This window comes from Neodiprion fabricii, chromosome 3, assembly GCF_021155785.1.
Source record: "Neodiprion fabricii isolate iyNeoFabr1 chromosome 3, iyNeoFabr1.1, whole genome shotgun sequence".
NCBI classification, from domain to species: Eukaryota; Metazoa; Arthropoda; class Insecta; order Hymenoptera; family Diprionidae; genus Neodiprion; species Neodiprion fabricii.
Window position 1 is genome coordinate 19,889,063 of NC_060241.1, and position 17,714 is coordinate 19,906,776.

Below are 17,714 nucleotides of genomic sequence, written 5' to 3' on the forward strand. Positions count from 1 at the left end.
GTATTTATTATACAGTAGATTTTACAGCAAATGATAAGTAAAGTATCATCGAGATATATGTAGTGCAGTAGGCATTCAATTTATTACTCAAATGACAGTAAATGTAGAACCGAACGATGGTCGGGCGGTCGTACTTTGATATTACTACAATTTTAAACCGACAAAGTCCGGCTAACCTTTGCTCATTTGCTTATACTCCTCCCCCGTAACTGCTTCGCGAAGAGAAATCCCAAAGCGCAGTTGACTACGGAACAACCTGCACGCGCATGCAGACATACGCGGACCGCAGCTATCAACTTTATAACTAGTATCGCGTTCACCGTATTGCCGCAGGGCGGGGTACTAAATACTTACAGCCGGTCTAGCATGTCCTCGTCATTACCGGTAAATTGCCATCCCGGGACCAATGACGAAGTACTCCGTGACTCGCGGTCACACCGCGGCGGGGACGCGGGTATTTCGACGTAGGTGGAAAGCCGACTGCGAGTATCTCTTTTGCGGGTATCCGCTTCCCTCCCTCCCTCCCGCCCCCGTCGTCGTCGCCCCCCTTATCATCCTTACGTACACGCACGCGGTACTCTCCGCGCAAAGTCGCTAAGTAATTAACGTAACGTGTGCTGCTGCCTCGACAAAAGGTACGAAGGCAGCCTGGCAGGTAGGCATATCCTCAAGGCGAGGCGTTTAACCCGAGAGAGCGAGTGATTACGACGTTATAGGTTCGGTGGACTTGAAGCATGGCGCTGCAGCGGCCTGCCAGAGGCTCTACGAGAGGAACTCGCCTGGCCCTCTTTGTGATATCAATTAAGTATGATTTCTGCCTCCCCCCCCTTCCCCCCGCCCCCCCTTTGCCCTCCGAGCCGCCGCACCTCAGAGCCGCTCCTCGCGGCGAGCATTCCCCCCCTCCCTCGCTCCTTCCCCTCCTCTTGGCTCTTCGGACCAAGTTTAACTCATTCCCTTATAATTTCATCCCAATGCACCGTGAGAAAGGCTCATCTCGCACACGCATGCCTCTCATATTTATCCCCCCGCGCATCGTTTTCTTTCTCCTTCTTCTTCTTCATCTTCTTCTATGTATCGGTATTCTTTATTCTTGACCATCCGCGCACGGTCCGTTCGTAACATGCCTACAATGTATACTAACAAATGATCCAAGGATCAATACCGCAATCTATCAAATTCACACCGTTGATCAACAATCTTCGAACCTCGAGTATATGATCGTAAAGTGGATTTATGTATACCGATCTTTAAGGTATCGATATTTGATTAAAGATATCAGAATTTAAACTATCTCTCTGTCTTTACTGACGATCAGTGTAATTGATGCGATAATTGTGTGCGCTATCTAACAAATTACCGCCGTCATTGCCCGTCGAAAATTAAGAACGTCATCCGATTTCGAATACTTGTCAACGAGATAGTCTCGGTGTCTCGACGTTATTTGGGAACCCGCAGAACCTTATCGATCGATCCGTCAAATTCAAATCACCCGGGTATAAAACCCCCTTCGCGGAGTTCTAACGCAGTTGAAGGACTAATTAGTTTGACCCGCGGTGGCGGGAAGTCTGCCGCAGACCGTGCGTTAGCGCGTGTGCGCAAGTTGCCCCGGGGGGCGTGCATTGTAGGTATTATAGTAGGTTGGTAGAGTCGAAGGCTCAAAGCCGGCGTGGTTGTAACGAAGGGAACGGGCGGCGGTCAAGGTGTGGATAGCCGTGGATAGCCGTGTATATTAAGTAGAAAGCCGTCGAGAGGTGTAACGGCAACAATGATAATAACAACGGCAGCAATAACAATAATAGCCGTGCCACGTTGCGCACGAAGAGTTACGAGGCGGCAAACAAGCGCCCCGTACCGCTGGACCAACTGCGGAGCGCCGGTCTTTCACATAGCCTGACACGAGTGCAGAGATCATCGCGGCCCTTATTTCCCGCATTTCGGGATTGCGTGCGCCGAAATTTTTAACGACGAGTTCGAGTAATGGAATGGAATTTGGCCGCGTGCGAGGTGGAACATCGAAGGCGAAGAAGATCGGCTTCCGGTCAGGCTGTATGCCGCGGACAATGGGACCACGCGGAAAGAGGAGGGCCTTATTATACCCTTCGTTTCGTTACTTTTCGTTTTTCTCAACCCATTCGAGAGTGGATGTAATCACTCGTTGCGCCAATGCGCGCCGGAACATCTCCCTTTATTTCCGAACTTCCGCGTAACGTCAAACACCTGCGTATTTTACAGGCTCGCGTCGCACTTTCGATACTTTTCGTTACAACGCTGCGTTGCATTGTTGTCGTCGGATCGGTACTTCCTTTTGGGCGCAAGTGAAAGCTCGAATTGTGCTCTGTGTACGCAGTACGTGTACGATATATTCCTTCCGAGTTGTTGAAAATCCCTTTTTTGCAAAGAATTTCACCTTCGCCAAGTCGGCGTGGTGGCAGCTGTTACCTCCGGCTGATCACGGCTGCGTCAGAAACGCAAACATCAAATTGGAACGCCGCGGTCTAGCAATTAAGATCTTATCTCTTAATTGCCGTCCCTCACACCTCCGCAGCCTTTCCAAGTTGCGGGTGTAAGTCTAGGCGTAATGAAATATCAAGATCCATTCAAACGCTCTTACGGACGTACATCGCACGCGAATCGAGAAAGAAAACGTTTTCAACACTCGTCAGTGCGGATCACAGAGATCCAGGTATAATAAATTGTTGCCAGAAATGCGAAAGCCGAGACTTTTCGATGCAGCTTCGTCGTCTCGTCGGCCAGGTGGGCCTTCGCTCCGAGGCCCGTAGGGCCCCGGGTGGTCGGGTCCAGGGATACTCGGCAGATGTCCCGCTCGTAGCGTCGTTCGACGCCCAGACAAACATCGAAAATACGCCTGCAGCCCCGCGTATTATTATAACACGGTGTTCCAACGAAACCCGGGTATCGCAATATACCGAGATTTTTCAGGATTTTCTTTGTGTCCGCGATTCGGCCAAGTCCGTCCGCAGTTTTCGTCTTGATCGTTTTCGTCGTTGTTGCGACGCCTACGGTTGTTACGAGGAATTAGCATGCGAAACGTCAGTTTTGCGGAGAATAAGGAGCCGAGGAGCTCGGCTCTGTTCGCTCGCTTCGTTGAAACGGGGCATTATAAAGTGGGTATAATCTGGCGTAGATGGAGATAGGATAGCTCGGGGTCCGGATTACGGGGACCGGCCGCGTAGGGATAGGCAGAGATAGCGGAGCGCACAAGCTATAAACCGCGGAGAATCTCTCTCGAGGCAGTTCTAGGGTCTCCTCGGTTGGCGGGCGGTAATGCACTCGATTGCACGACGGTGCAGGAGGGATACCTACATCGGGACGGGGTGGAGCGGGAAACGGGGCCCGGGCCCCGGGCCGTCACGGCGTCGTCCTCCCCCATGTATTTATCCCCGCACGCCCGTTAGATTCCTCGCTTTCCTCGGGCCCCGGGATCGCGGTTAATGCACGTCCCGGGAAACGTACCGGGCAGCGTGCATAATTGAGAGAAGGCGGGCAATTATGAAATCATCGCGGATCGACGCGGACTGGAATCCCCCCGGGACCCGGCGTCAAATTGAAAATCGAATCGGGATACATACGCGGTTTCCGATCGGACGGAGAACGGGACGCGCATTGTGGAGTTGCCACAACCGCGCGTTTCGTGTACACGTGGATTCGTAATGGTTTAGTATCGCCTCTATTTTGCTTTCGCGCCGACACGAGGAGGATACAGCCAATCGATAGATAAGTCTGGTTGATGGGCCGCAAACAGAGCCGGGTGCTCGCCTGGCTCGGGTTGTAACGGCTTTTCGTAACCCGGGTGCCCGGGACAGTGGAAACCTTGTTCCTCTTCGATCGCGACGACGGCGACGTCGGGTCACCGCGTGAGTGTACGCAGCTTGCGGTCTCTTGGCGTTATCTCTATTTGCCCCAGATTACAAACCCTTTTGATCCTTGTTCCCGCGTCCCGATGACGAATTTTCGTATCGTTACTCGTTCCGTATTAACGGCGTGTAGAGGAGACAGGTGGCCGGCAGGAGGATCTAGAATCAGTAAGGAATCGGTGTTTTTCGACTGTTTCAGGTGAGACCTGGGGTTGTGTCGGGGTAGCAGCAGTCGCAGCAACAGAAGCAGCGTCGTCGAGCGAAGGCGGGGGCAGGACGAGAATTAGAGGCGACGAGGAGGCGAGGAGGACCGCCGGGGAAGAGGACGGGCGTCGGAAGAGTGGAAGCGCAGGCGGCGGTCGCAGCGGCGCTAACGAATCGAGAGTAGTGATACCCTGCGAAGGATCTACGCCGAGGAGGGCGCAGGCGCAGAGGCCGCGGGTGATGTGAGGCTGGCGCGCGCCGCTCGGGGTGATGCCCTCCAGTGAGCCCCATCCTCCCCAGTACCACCTTCAACACCACAACATTCCTCCCTCCCAGCTCCAGCAACAGCAGCCGCAGCCGCACTCCTCCTCGCCCGGCGTTATCGGCCAGCATCAGCAGCTCTACCAGCAGCTGGTTGCAGCCCAGCATCAGCACCACTTGCAGGGGGTGACCGGCGCCGGTGGCGCCTTTCAAAATTCCTCCTACGCGCAGGAGAAGCCGGAGATGAGCCCTGAGGAGGAGGGCGGCCGTGGGGGCGGGTCCCCTCCGGCGGCGGGGGCCGCTCTCCACCAGCCCCACCACCCCAGGACGGCGAGTCCGCCGTCGGGGACGGAGCCCTGCAACCGCGACGCGATACCGACGCCGACGCCGATCGTCGTTGACACGAGCGCCACGAGCGCGATGACGACGACCGCGATCACCGGCCAGCAGCAGCAGCAGCAACAACAACAACAGCAATCGCAGTCGCAGCAGGGCCCCAGTCCCAGTCCAAGTCCGACGGGGGGTGACGTAGAAAAGTTTGACGGTAAAATCGTCTACAACCCCGACGGATCGGCCTACATTATCGAGGGTGAGAGCGAGCTCAGCGAGGATGACTCGCATTCTCTACCCGACGGTTGCATAGTCGACGGACGCGGTGTGTCGGTGCCGCATTCCCTGGTATTTCCGCAGATAGCCAGCGCCTACTACGTGTCCCGACTTTACGCGCACCAGGCCTACCAGCAGCAGCAACATCAGCAGCAGCAGCAACAGCAGCGATCATCGTCGCTGCAACAGCAGCAGAACCCCGATCTCCCGGTCATGCACAGCTACAGGGTAATCAGCTACCGGAGCGCCGAGGGCGGCAAGCAACCTCCGCCCCCAATCGCGGCGCCCCCTTCTCCCGCCGCTTCGGTCCCCGTCAAGCCGATCCTCATGTGTTTCATCTGCAAGCTCAGCTTCGGATACGCGAAGAGCTTCGTCGCGCACGCTCAGGGCGAGCATCAGCTAACTCTGATGGAGGACGAGCGGCAGGTGCTTTCGCACTCGACGGCGTCGGCCATCATCCAAGGGGTCGGTCGCGGCAAGCAGCCGCTCGTCAGCTTCCTCGAGCCCGTAACGAACTCCACGTGCTCGTCTCAGTCGTCGCCCAATCAGTCTCAGGGCCAGCAGCAGCCGCGCGTCGACTCGGCGAACGAGCACGAACCACCGACGACGACCAGCACGCCAGCCACCACGCCCGGGGTGCCCAGCAGCCCCCAGCAACCCCAGCAGCAGAGGCCGTCGCCGAGTACCCCCACGACACCTACCTCCCACACGAGTCACCCCCTCGTCTACAACCATCAGCAAAGTCAGCAGCAGACCTCACAGACCCAGGGCCAGCACCCCCAGTGGAGCGGAGCCCAGGTGAGCGCGGCTGCGTGGGCGAAGAACGCCGATCCGACGAACGCCCTCCATTACGCGTCGCCCCCGCCGAGTACGAAGGGCTCGCCATCGTCGTACGCGGCCCTGACCCAGCAGCCCCCGAACTTTCTTACCGGAACGACGATCGGCGTATGTCCGGAGCACATGCAGGGACGACCGAGCGGCGTTGAGTGCCCGAAATGTGAGCTTATTTTAGCAAGTAGTCGCCTGGCCGGACCCGGCGGTCCCCTCGCTGGAATTCACAGTCGTAATTCGTGCAAGACGCTGAAATGCCCGAAGTGCAATTGGCACTACAAGTACCAGGAGACGCTCGAGATTCACATGAAAGAGAAACACCCGGAGAGCGAGACCTCCTGCATATACTGCATCGCCGGCCAGCCTCATCCACGGTTAGCACGCGGTGAGACCTACACCTGCGGCTACAAGCCGTACAGGTGCGAGGTGTGCAACTATTCGACGACGACGAAGGGAAATCTGAGCATTCACATGCAGAGCGACAAACACCTCAACAATATGCAGGAGCTTCAGCAGGGCGGCGGTGGATCTAGCACCAGCAACCCTTCGTCCTCTCAGGATGCACCGATGCCCACGCGGAGTCCCCATCATCAGCAAAATCACAGTCCTCACCTAACAAGCCAGACCAGTCAGCAGGGAAAGCCTAAGCCGACCTTTCGCTGCGACGTTTGCAATTACGAGACAAACGTAGCAAGGAATCTCCGGATACACATGACGAGCGAAAAGCACACGCACAACATGCTGGTACTGCAGCAAAACGTTAAGCACATGCAAACCCTGTCGGCGCTTCAGTCGCACCATCAGCAACAAGCACAGCAGCACCACCATCAGCAGCAACAACAGCAACACCAGCAGCAGCTCGAGCAGCTTCTGCATCTCGGGGGACTCGACAAACCCCAACATGCCGAGGCGGCTCTGGCTGACATGGCCTACAACCAGGCTCTTCTTATACAGATGATGACCGGGGGCCAACTTCCGCCCCAGCTTCCGCCCGACCTCATGGGTGGTATGACCGGGATGGGAGCGATGGGCAACTTGGCCAGTGACGTCGGCCTCTCACCAGACAGCATGGAGCCGCCGCCGGAGCCCGCAGACCCCGACCCGGCCCACCTCTACCACTGTTGCGTCTGTAACAGCTTCGCAACCGACTCGCTCGAGGCCCTGGGTCATCATCTTGCCGCTGACAGAACGCGGACGAGAGAGGGCGAGATCCTGGCATTGGTAGCCGGGCATTTCGTCTGCAAACTATGTTCCTACAAGACAAATCTCAAAGCGAACTTCCAGCTGCACTGCAAGACCGACAAGCATCTTCAGCGGCTGCAGCACGTGAACCACGTGAAAGAGGGCGGACCCAGAAACGAGTGGAAACTGAAGTACGGAATGGCTTCGCCGACCGGTGCTGCTCAGCTCCGGTGTCACGCCTGCGATTATTACACGAACAGTGCCCACAAACTCGCCCTTCACGCCGCGTCTCCGAGGCACGAGGCAGCGGTTCTTCTTCTTCGACACCTCATTGACGCCAGCGCCAACACCCCGTCACCCGGTAAGCTGTATCACTGCGCTCTCTGCGGGTTCAGCGCCAGGCATCGACTGCCGCTTCTTCAGCACGTCAGGTCGCTCAGGCATCTTCAGATGGAACAGCTCCACCAGCTTCACAGGAGGAGCGGCGTTCAGGGATCCGAAGCACCGCACACCGACATCGGCGACGTATTCCAGGTCGTGCCTGACCCGGATGTACCCCCGGCACAACAGCCCAGTCCCACCGCACCGTCGACACCGACAGCTCCAAACGCTACTAACGGTGAGTCCTTGTAAATGATGAGAAAATACACTTCCGTCAATCATGAGGAGCTTACGAACGAACGGGCGAAAAAAAACTCTCTTGTCCGAAGAATTAAATTCGACTTCGAAAAAAATCCGCCTCTTTCGACGATTACAATCCCTGTATTTATTCATCTAGGGAATAACCAGCTTTTGCATACGTGGCATATCATGCGCTAACTTTGCCGTATGCCTATAGTATGTGTATATATATTCGCTGGTGTAGAGTTAATTATTATTTGTACATGGAATTTAAACCTTCGCCATTTAGAAAATATATTTTTTTTTCTTCTCTATCTATCCATCTATCCGTCAGCTGCCGTATATCTCTCTCTCTCTCTCTCTCTCGGTGTTAGCTGGCTGGCCTTGTAAACGACACGCACTTGCGAGAAACTTTCAGCGTGTACCCAGTAATTAGCAACAATCATTAGCGTAATTAGCGGTACCCGTTCGGTTTGGTTAAAATCAGCGCATGTCGCTCGTTTTATAGGTAGGTGTACAGCAACGTCGCGACGAGCATTCCCGTTCTCTCTCTGTAACTCCACGCGGCTTCTGAGAGATAAATGTCGAATACTCTGATCGATTATCTCGCAATTATCTCGGAATGATAGTAATTTCGTGACATATGGTGCCCACTCTCACCGGGGTTCTACAATCTACGCCTGTCGAGTCTCTCTTCACTTCGTGAGCGCACACGCCACCTGTACGAGCCCATGGCTAAGGGGGTTGCATGTGTGCGACAGAGGCAGGGGGGGAGCTGCGTGCCGAAAATGTGCGTGTACATATGCACACTGCATGCATGTGTACGCACGCCACCGAAACCGAACGATACGCACGCGCTCGCGACTCTGAGCAACTGACGCTGCCCGATGGGATGCGGTTTCGGACAATGCGTAAACGCCGCGCCGCGAGTCGAAATTTTTTCACGGAAATGGTCATTACTTATTTTTTGTATCATTGATCTATAATTTAACTTTTATTATTGGCACTTTGGACCCGCGGTTTACCGTGCATCCATCTGCGCGCCACGCCGGCCGGCCGACTGGCTGCCTCCGGCTCAATTTTCAATTCTCTTTAATTCCATACTTTCACCCCGAACTTTGTAATACCTGTGACCAGTTAACGTCCTGTGGAATAACTTATCGGTCGTGTTACTCCATAGAAATTTATTAATCGTATATAGCCCGTGGCCCATCCGCTCGTCTCGGGTGCTTGGCGCAGCACCCGGCGCGGCGCGGCGGCGTACGTATCATGCACAAGTTTTAAACGCACGCCTACAACACATGCGTCCAACGCGTTGTTTGTAGGCCTTTATGATCCATGGTACCGTATATTCCGCACGTACGCACACGAAAACACACACACGCGCAGGGATCGCCGATCACGGGAATCGGTTATTCCTAAAAACAAAATAAGAAAACAATTGATAGAGAATGTAATATAGAAGAAGAACCGAAAAGTAATTACAATTTTCATCAATTAAGGCGATCAAAATTTAGGCGTAATAACGATCGTAAAAAAGAAACCGGATTTCCCCACTGGGAAGAGAGGCACATACCTGCACACACAGACAGGCGCACGTTAGTTTTGCGTCACCGATTTGGTATATTATAACCGCGGTCCAGCACCTATTGATTTTCTTTTTAATTAAAACGGGAGCATAATTAAACGAAACGCTTCTTTAGAAATCCATAGTAACGGGGCCGGTATCAATAACCGTGACCTGGACCGTCTCCAGCGAAATAACCGAGCTACCAACACCCGTAGGCGATCGAGAATATCCGTGCTCATTCACTCACGGAAACACAAACACATACAGACAGAATCACTCGCATCCGTCCCAGATATAACGTAGCATCACGAGCAAAATGTGTATCTTATTGTTGCAGAGCGGCGAGAGGAGGGCAGTGACTGCGGGAGCGAAGTGAAGCAGGAACCGGACGTAGACCAGGACGCCGATCAGGAGGCGGACACCGAGCAGGAGGAAATCTGCTGCCCTTACTGCACGTACCAACCGACCTCAAGGGACGAACTGAGGCAGCACCTCCAAGTGGCCCACGTTCAAGACTCCGAAGAGAAGTCGGACGGCGTGAAGGAAGAGTCTGTTCAAGATTTGCTATGTCCCCTTTGCCAAGATGGCTTCAAAGAGCGATCAGCGCTCGAGAGACACGTGATGCAGATACACTCGGTGAACGCCGACGGCCTTCAGAGGCTTCTGCTCTTAGTGGACCAGAGTCACTGGTTGAACAACAATCCAAGAAGCACGTCGACTCCCGCGGCGACGCCGACGTCACCGACCACCGTGACTAGACAGCAGCAACCGCACCAGCAGCCGGAAGAGGAAGTTGGCGAACGCGGCGGTGGCGACGAGGTCGAGGAAATCGCGAGGTGCAACGTGTGCGGAAGGATCTGCCGCTCTCTGGAAGAGCTGCAGCAACATCACCGGGAAGCTCACCCCGCCACCACGCCGACTCTAGCTGTGAGCGAGAAACACGTGTACAAGTACAGGTGCGGGCAGTGCAGTCTCGCGTTTAAAACCCTAGAAAAACTCCAGCAGCATTCGCAGTACCACGCGATACGAGACGCGACCAAGTGCGCCTTGTGCGGGCGTTCGTTTCGATCGGTTCAGGCGCTTCAGCGTCACCTCGAAGCCGCTCATGCTGACCTTCACGAGGACGAGCTTGCCCAGTACAAACAGAGCCTGCTGCACGCTCACCCTCTGCTTCAGGCACTGACTGAGGAGGCGCTTAAGAGACAAGCCATTATGGGCGAGCAAACCGGCGACGAAGACTGCGTTAGAGGTGACGAGGAGGAGAGCGATGCTAGCGACTCATCGCCGCTTCACAAGGAGCAGAGACTTCTGGAGGATTATTTGAACAGCCAGCCCGTTGCTGAAGACTCGTATCACGATCCCGGACGTAAGTTCAAGTGCCATCGGTGCAAAGTAGCATTCACACGCCAAAGTTATCTCACAGGCCATAACAAGACCCTGCTTCACAGAAAAGGAGAAAAAATGTCATACCCGATGGAGAAGTACCTTGATCCTAACAGACCCTACAAGTGTGACGTGTGTAAGGAGAGTTTCACGCAAAAAAACATTCTCCTAGTTCATTACAACAGCGTAAGTCATCTTCACAAACTGAAACGCGCCATGCAGGAACAAGGCAATAACAACACCCTGATATCTGTCGTGCCGCCCGCCAGTCCCACCGAGTCCCCGGAATTGCAGCAGGACCAGGATAAGAAACCCTACAAGTGCAACATCTGCAAAGTCGCCTACTCCCAGGGAAGTACCCTCGACATTCACATGAGGAGCGTTCTTCATCAGACCAGAGCCAGCAAGCTTCCCGATCTCGCGGCTAGCGGTCAGCTTGATCTCGGACGACCGTTGATCGAGCAACCGTCTCCCACGAGTCCCAACAGCCCTCCGTGCAACACTGGAAATTTGACGGCGAACGCCAACAGTAATAGCAATAACGGGAACATGCTGTCCTGCCCACGGTGTAGCGCGTTGTTCGTTAGTCAGGAACAACTCGCCACCCATCAGCAGCTCTACTGCATATTCAGTAATCCTCTGGCGCTGTTTCAACAGCTGGCCGCCTCCCAGCAAATCGTTTCATCCGGTAGCGCGAAATCACCACCACCGATAACGACGACCCCTGGCCCGCAGCACGTGCAACAACAGCAGCAACCCCAACAATCTGTGGCACCAATCGCTCAAGACATTTTGTCCCAACCGAGACACAAGACTTCACAAATGTACAAACATCTACTAGAAAGCTTCGGCTTCGACCTCGTGATGCAGTTCAACGAAAATCACCAAAGACGCCAACGAAAGGAAGAGGAGGCGGCGGCCGCGCTTCAGGCTCAACAGGAGCAACAGAAACAGGAACAGCAAAAGCAGGCCTTGGCTGCGCAAGCTGCTCAGGAGCGGGAAGAGGAAGGCGAGGAACCGGGTGACGAGGAACCGATACCCGAGTTGACTCGCAGCACATGCCAGCACTGCAATAAAGAGTTCAGTAGCGTCTGGGTCCTGAAGGCTCACTGCGAAGAGGTTCACAGAGACCTTGTACCCCGTGAATTCCTTGAAAAATACGCGCAGCAGTTCAAATGCGAGTACGAGAAGAAGTCCGTTGTCGTCACCGCCGCCACTTCATCTTCGACCACGACGGCGCCCCGGAGCTCGACGCCTGCGTCAAGTCTTCCGCAAGATCTTAGTCCAGACAAAGATCACCGTGGCGACAAGGAGAAGGACGAAATTATTGAGAGTAAAGAGTCCACCAGCAGAACTCCCGAGGCGTCGTCGACAACACCTGCGTCAACACCGGCCCTCAGTAACACGCCAGTTTCCAGTACCGACTCGACGACCCCGACTGCTCCCGCCGCTAATCAAATCCACGCACAGCAGCAGCAACAGCAACAGCAACAGCAACATCAGCAACAACAACAACAACAGCAACAGCAGCAGCAGCAGCAGCAACAACAACAACAGCAGCAACATGCTCAAATGACGCTTGCTCAACAAATGTCGGAAATGCAAGCGGCCCTCAATGCTATGGCCGCGTCCCAACTTCAGCAACAACTTCAACAGTATCCCGGACTCATGATGGGCATGATGGGTCTTCCTTTGGGCTTGAACGTTCCGGCTCTCGCGGCCATGAATCTTCAGCCCCCGCTAGTTCCTATTATGCTTCCTCCGCCACCGTACGAGGGGGCTTCCAGCGGTTATCCGCCGATCAATGCTCAGGCAGATATTTTAGCAAAGCAACACTTAGCATTGCAACAACAGCAGGCTGCTGCGGTGAGTTTACCACTCAGAGTCAGTTTGAAATGATTTTTCTTTTTCAACCCCTCAATTGCCGACTTGACTTGAAACATTTCCGTGTTTTTTTTTTTTTTTTATTCTTTGTTACAGGCAAACGCCGCCGCGTCACAGAAGCGGGCAAGGACCCGGATAACGGACGAACAGTTGAAAATTCTTCGAGCTCACTTCGACATAAACAACTCGCCAGGGGAGGAGCAGATCCTTGACATGGCAGCGCAGAGCGGTTTGCCACCGAAAGTTATAAAGCACTGGTTCAGAAACACTCTGTTCAAAGAACGACAGCGAAACAAGGACAGTCCATACAACTTCAACAACCCACCAAGTACGACACTGAATCTTGAGGAATACGAGAAAACCGGCGAGGCTAAGGTCACGCCGTTGAACTCGAGCGTCTCCGGCAGCAGTTCAGCCGACGATAAGAGTCCGAACAAGCAGGCTTCGCCGTCACCTGCGCCCTCCTCTGGCATTACGACATCTCAGCTACCCGAGGTCAAGCAGGAAATACCTGAACCACCGCCTCACTGCCAACAACAACAGCCAACATTGACTCCATCCCACGTCCAGCATCCGGACGAACCGCAGCATCATTCGCCCGGCAGCTCAGGGGGCCAACACTCTCGACCACATTCGCCTGCCCTCAGCATGAGCTCGGTGTTCTCCGGCCTTCACCACGATCTCTCGAGCCTAGCGCCGACGACCACGACTAACATCCCCAGCACACCGATGCTCCCGCCGAAACTGGCTCCCCAGAATTTCGCCAGCCCAACACCAGGCGCCGGTGGAGTTGTTCCCGCGGCGATGGCTGCGATGGCGTTAACGCCGCAGAGGTCGTTGAGTCCGGGAAGAGGTCCGGCGGATTACTCGTTCGGCGGTAACAGCAACGGCAGCAATTCGTCGGGCGGTAGTTCAGGGAAGAGGGCGAATCGCACGAGATTCACGGACTACCAGATAAAGGTGCTTCAAGAGTTCTTCGAGAACAACGCCTACCCCAAAGACGATGATCTCGAGTACCTCAGCAAGCTCCTTAGTCTCAGTCCGCGTGTGATTGTCGTGTGGTTTCAGAACGCTAGGCAGAAGGCACGCAAGGTTTACGAAAACCAACCGGCCGCTGAGCCCGTCACCCCAGGCGGCAGGGACGGAGACGACGGCGCTGGCCGCTTCCAGAGAACGCCTGGGCTTAACTATCAGTGCAACAAGTGCTTGCTCGTGTTTCAACGGTACTACGAGCTCATCCGACACCAGAAGACCCATTGCTTCAAAGAGGAGGACGCCAAACGCAGCGCTCAGGCCCAGGCCGCCGCGGCCCAGGTCGCGGCCGTTCTCAGCTCGGAGGACAGCAACAGCAGCTCGACCACCACTACCAACGCGACCCCCGCGAATCCACCCAACGCTCCAGCCCTCGCGGAACAACTTCAACAGCCTCTCGCAGCTACCACCACGCCACCCCATCATCAGGCCCAACAGATTCCGCAGCAAATTCCGCAACAGACTCAGTCCCAGCCGATTCAGCAGCCGCAGCAACAGCAACCGCAGATCGCGCAGAGCGAGTCGAAGGAGGGGAGCTTCCAGTGCGACAAGTGCAACTTGATGTTTGGGAGGTTCGAATTGTGGCGAGAACATCAGCTCGTTCACATAATGAACCCTTCACTCTTTCCGCCTGCCTATCCGCCCGACTCACCCTTCGGAATTTTACAGCAGCAGGCGCTGAACGCAACGAGCGGCGTGACCACGGAAACGCCGCATCCCCTGATAGCCATGATGCAAGACCGGAAGAGAAAATTCGATGACTTTGAGGAGGGTACCGGATCTGAAGGTCGCGCGACTTCCGAGCACTCCGAACAGCCCAAAGATAAACGACTGAGAACTACGATTCTGCCGGAGCAGCTGGACTATCTCTACCAGAAGTACCAGGTAGAGTCCAACCCCTCGAGAAAAATGCTCGAGACGATAGCCCGGGAGGTCGGACTGAAGAAGCGTGTCGTTCAGGTCTGGTTCCAGAATACGCGAGCTCGCGAGAGAAAGGGTCAGTTCCGGGCGCACAGTCAGGTCATCAATAAGCGGTGTCCCTTCTGTCCGGCCCTCTTCAAGGTCAAATCTGCCCTCGAGTCCCACCTGAGCAGCAAGCACGCCGATCAGGTGGCGCGCGGCGAGGTCAACATCGACAACATACCGGACGAGGAACTATCTATGGAATCGGCCCCTTCAAATCCAAGCACGCCGAACATGATGCCGCCGCTTTTTCCACCCTTCAACACAGAGATGGAAGCTTCCCTGAAGAAGTACTACGAGGAGTCGATGAAACGGTACATTAGCGAGCTTCAGGCCCACACCAGTAACGGAAAACAAGAGACCGGCAGCCAGCAGACTACCAGCACCGGTGAGTCGCCCCTCGACCTTAGCAAACCAGTCGACCTTAGCAGGCCTGTAAAACTGAGCCTTGGGGGACTAAGCGGGCTCCTCGACGAGCACCACGGGAGTCATCTAAGAAGCGGCAGCGACTGCGGACCCCTGACCGACCTCTCGGAGCGCAGCATGTGCGACGAGGACAGCATGAGCGAGACCACGGAATTCCTGGACGACGAAAGCGGCCCCGCGAGTCCCGCTTCCAGCACCCAGAGCTCGAGGCACGGGGTGGCTGGGGGCGGCGGTGGCGGAGGTCAAATGGGGGGTGGCAACATCGGGGGCAGTCAGAGCGGTGGCGGTGGCGGTGGAAAACGGTACAGGACCCAGATGTCGGCGACCCAGGTGAAGGTGATGAAGTCATTGTTTTCCGACTACAAGACGCCGACGATGGCCGAGTGCGAGATGCTCGGGCGCGAGATCGGTCTGCCGAAGCGCGTCGTCCAGGTGAGCAGCATCCCCATTCCCCATCTTGCAGCGGAGGAAAGATCAGCGAGTTAATGAAGCCGAGTTGCAGGTATGGTTCCAGAACGCGAGGGCCAAGGAAAAGAAGGCTCGCTTGGCGGCAGGTCTGCCAGCCGAGGGTTCGGCCGTGCCGCCGCATCGGGGACCCACGGGGCCCGACGAGTGCCGGCTCTGCGGGGTCCGGTACTCGCCCAAGTCCCCCCTCCAGGAGCACGTCTTCTCCAGGCGACACATCGAGTCGGTGAGGGTCGCCGTCGAAGACGGCACCCTCGTGCCACCGACACCCGGTGCTCCCATCCTCCCGGCCAGCGTCGCTGCCGCGAACGCCAATTCGGCTGTTACCGGCACGACGCCCACCGGCCACCATCAGCAGCAGCAGCAGCAGCAACAACAGCAACAGCAGTCCGACGAGAACATGATGTACGGATCCTTGTTTCTTCATCCAACTGCGATGTTTCCGCCCCAGCAACAGCAGCACGCTAGTGGCGCCGTGCAGGCTACACCGGCCACCACTACCGCCGGTGAGTGTCTGGCCGACCTCTTAGACTCTTAAGTTACGCGGCTCGGCCGTTGGAACGTCGACGAGAACGCGCCGAATCGCTATTTTTCCATGGTGTTTCTCTAAGACTTTTCAATCCTCCGCCTTTCACACTTTGAATATACGCAGAGTTTCATCGTTACGTTCTCATCGATGTCGCGACGGCAAGCTTTTGTATAAATTATACGTATATGTATTATTGCGTCTACTTGTTGCTGTTGTCGTTGTCGTATGTGTGCGTTTATTTTACCCGTGCATATTCATTTATGTATAGTACACACGGCTCGGAAAAATCATTTTATTCTTTGTTTTTCATTTTAAAAAATTTTTTTGCCGATCAAAGAAAGGGGAAGATGTCACGCCGTACGAGTTCGTACCTCCTCCCCCTACCACCTTCGCCTATATCGCTACTAAAACTATATATATACATATGTATATTATGGGCCCGTGTGATAATCTAGGGGGCCCGTTATTTATCATTTATTGTTTAACCCCCCTTATCATTATTCCTATACATATACAGCACCCAATCCCTCTTGCCGTCGAAAAAACAAAAAAAGTAAAAAAAGAACCCCCCGCCGTTCCTACTCGTCTCCTCGAAATCGTCATACTTCGCGATACTTTATACATAATATTGAATCTATAACTTTCTATCTATCTATGATCTTTATGTAATGTAGTAGTATGTAGTAAATAATATATCCAGAGCTAGGCAATACTGAAAGTTCCTATCAGATGACTATTCTAGGCGTTAAGTGAGCACGGATAGAGAAAGAGAGGAAAGGAAAAGAGGCACGATGAAAGAGATACGGTTTTCAAGACAGAATAAATATGGTAGATTTGTCGAGATTTAGGTACGTAAACAGATAATATACACGAGGATAGAAAAAGTGCAGCTAGAGAAGAAACGTTTAAGTTTTTTTTTCCAACACCCTGGTTAACCTAGAAATTAGTCTGTTACCTACCTAGGTACATAGAACGAGTTACGTAATACCGAGGACGAGCCATCGTTGGTGATTCTTTTTAAACGCGTAGAAAAATAGTAATAATAAGAAACGACGACAATTAAAGGTAAAGTTAAGTAATGACATGAGGAACAATTAGATATATTCGATGAAGACGGAAGAAGCGATAGTAGACACAGAACGATGGTAGATCATGTTATACCTATGTATAGTAAAAACTATGTTAGAATTTATATCCACATACGATCGATTCTATTATTATTATTATTATTATTATTATATTTTTCAATTTAGCATATACAGATATATCCTACGTCGTTTTAATACTGACTCAATTATGATAAACGATTAATATTATGATTTAGAATAATATTATTATTACGGATATACATATATATATATAATAGGATGAGAGAATCGTAATGGAAAAAGAAAAGAAAAAGGATGAAGATGAAAATGAAAAAAGGAAAAAAAAAGTATACCGTTTAGTTCATCATAGTATAGCCAGGAACGGAGGACAGACTATATCGGCTTTAATTCCTACTTAGGATATATATATAGGAGAAAACTATCCCTATCCCGTCGCCCTTGCCCTTGAATCGTTATCTATCATTCCCTTAATCGTATAAAAGAATATTTAAAAAAAAAGCAAATGCATTAGAACAAAATATCGAGTACCTATTTTTTTATTTTTAGTGTTACGAGTTTTACTGTTTTTTTTTTTTTTCGTGTTATTTCAATTCTCGCCTCGATCTTTGCCCTGAGAACACGCGCGAATAAAAATCCGGTTCATAGAGCTATCCCCTTGTAAGTAATATACAATGCGCATTATTAAAAATGATATAATGTAATAATTACGAATATGCTCTAGAGATGAATATTACACAGGTATATATATGTATGTATATTTATATATTATGTGT

The 17,714-nt window shown here is 53.3% G+C and overlaps 1 protein-coding gene across 6 annotated transcripts in view; it reads left to right on the forward strand.

Annotated features, from left to right (window-relative positions):
• LOC124177497 (zinc finger homeobox protein 4) overlaps positions 1 to 17,714 on the forward strand; it is a 207,884-nt gene that overhangs the window by 127,802 nt on the left and 62,368 nt on the right. For all 6 annotated transcript variants that reach the window (XM_046559908.1, XM_046559906.1, XM_046559905.1 and 3 more), the window contains 4 exons: positions 4,075 to 7,578; positions 9,488 to 12,399; positions 12,514 to 15,270; positions 15,341 to 15,809. In XM_046559908.1, the coding sequence (XP_046415864.1) occupies positions 4,350 to 7,578; positions 9,488 to 12,399; positions 12,514 to 15,270; positions 15,341 to 15,809 (9,367 nt within the window). In that variant the 5' untranslated portion in view covers positions 4,075 to 4,349. The remainder of the gene's footprint in view (positions 1 to 4,074; positions 7,579 to 9,487; positions 12,400 to 12,513; positions 15,271 to 15,340; positions 15,810 to 17,714) is intronic.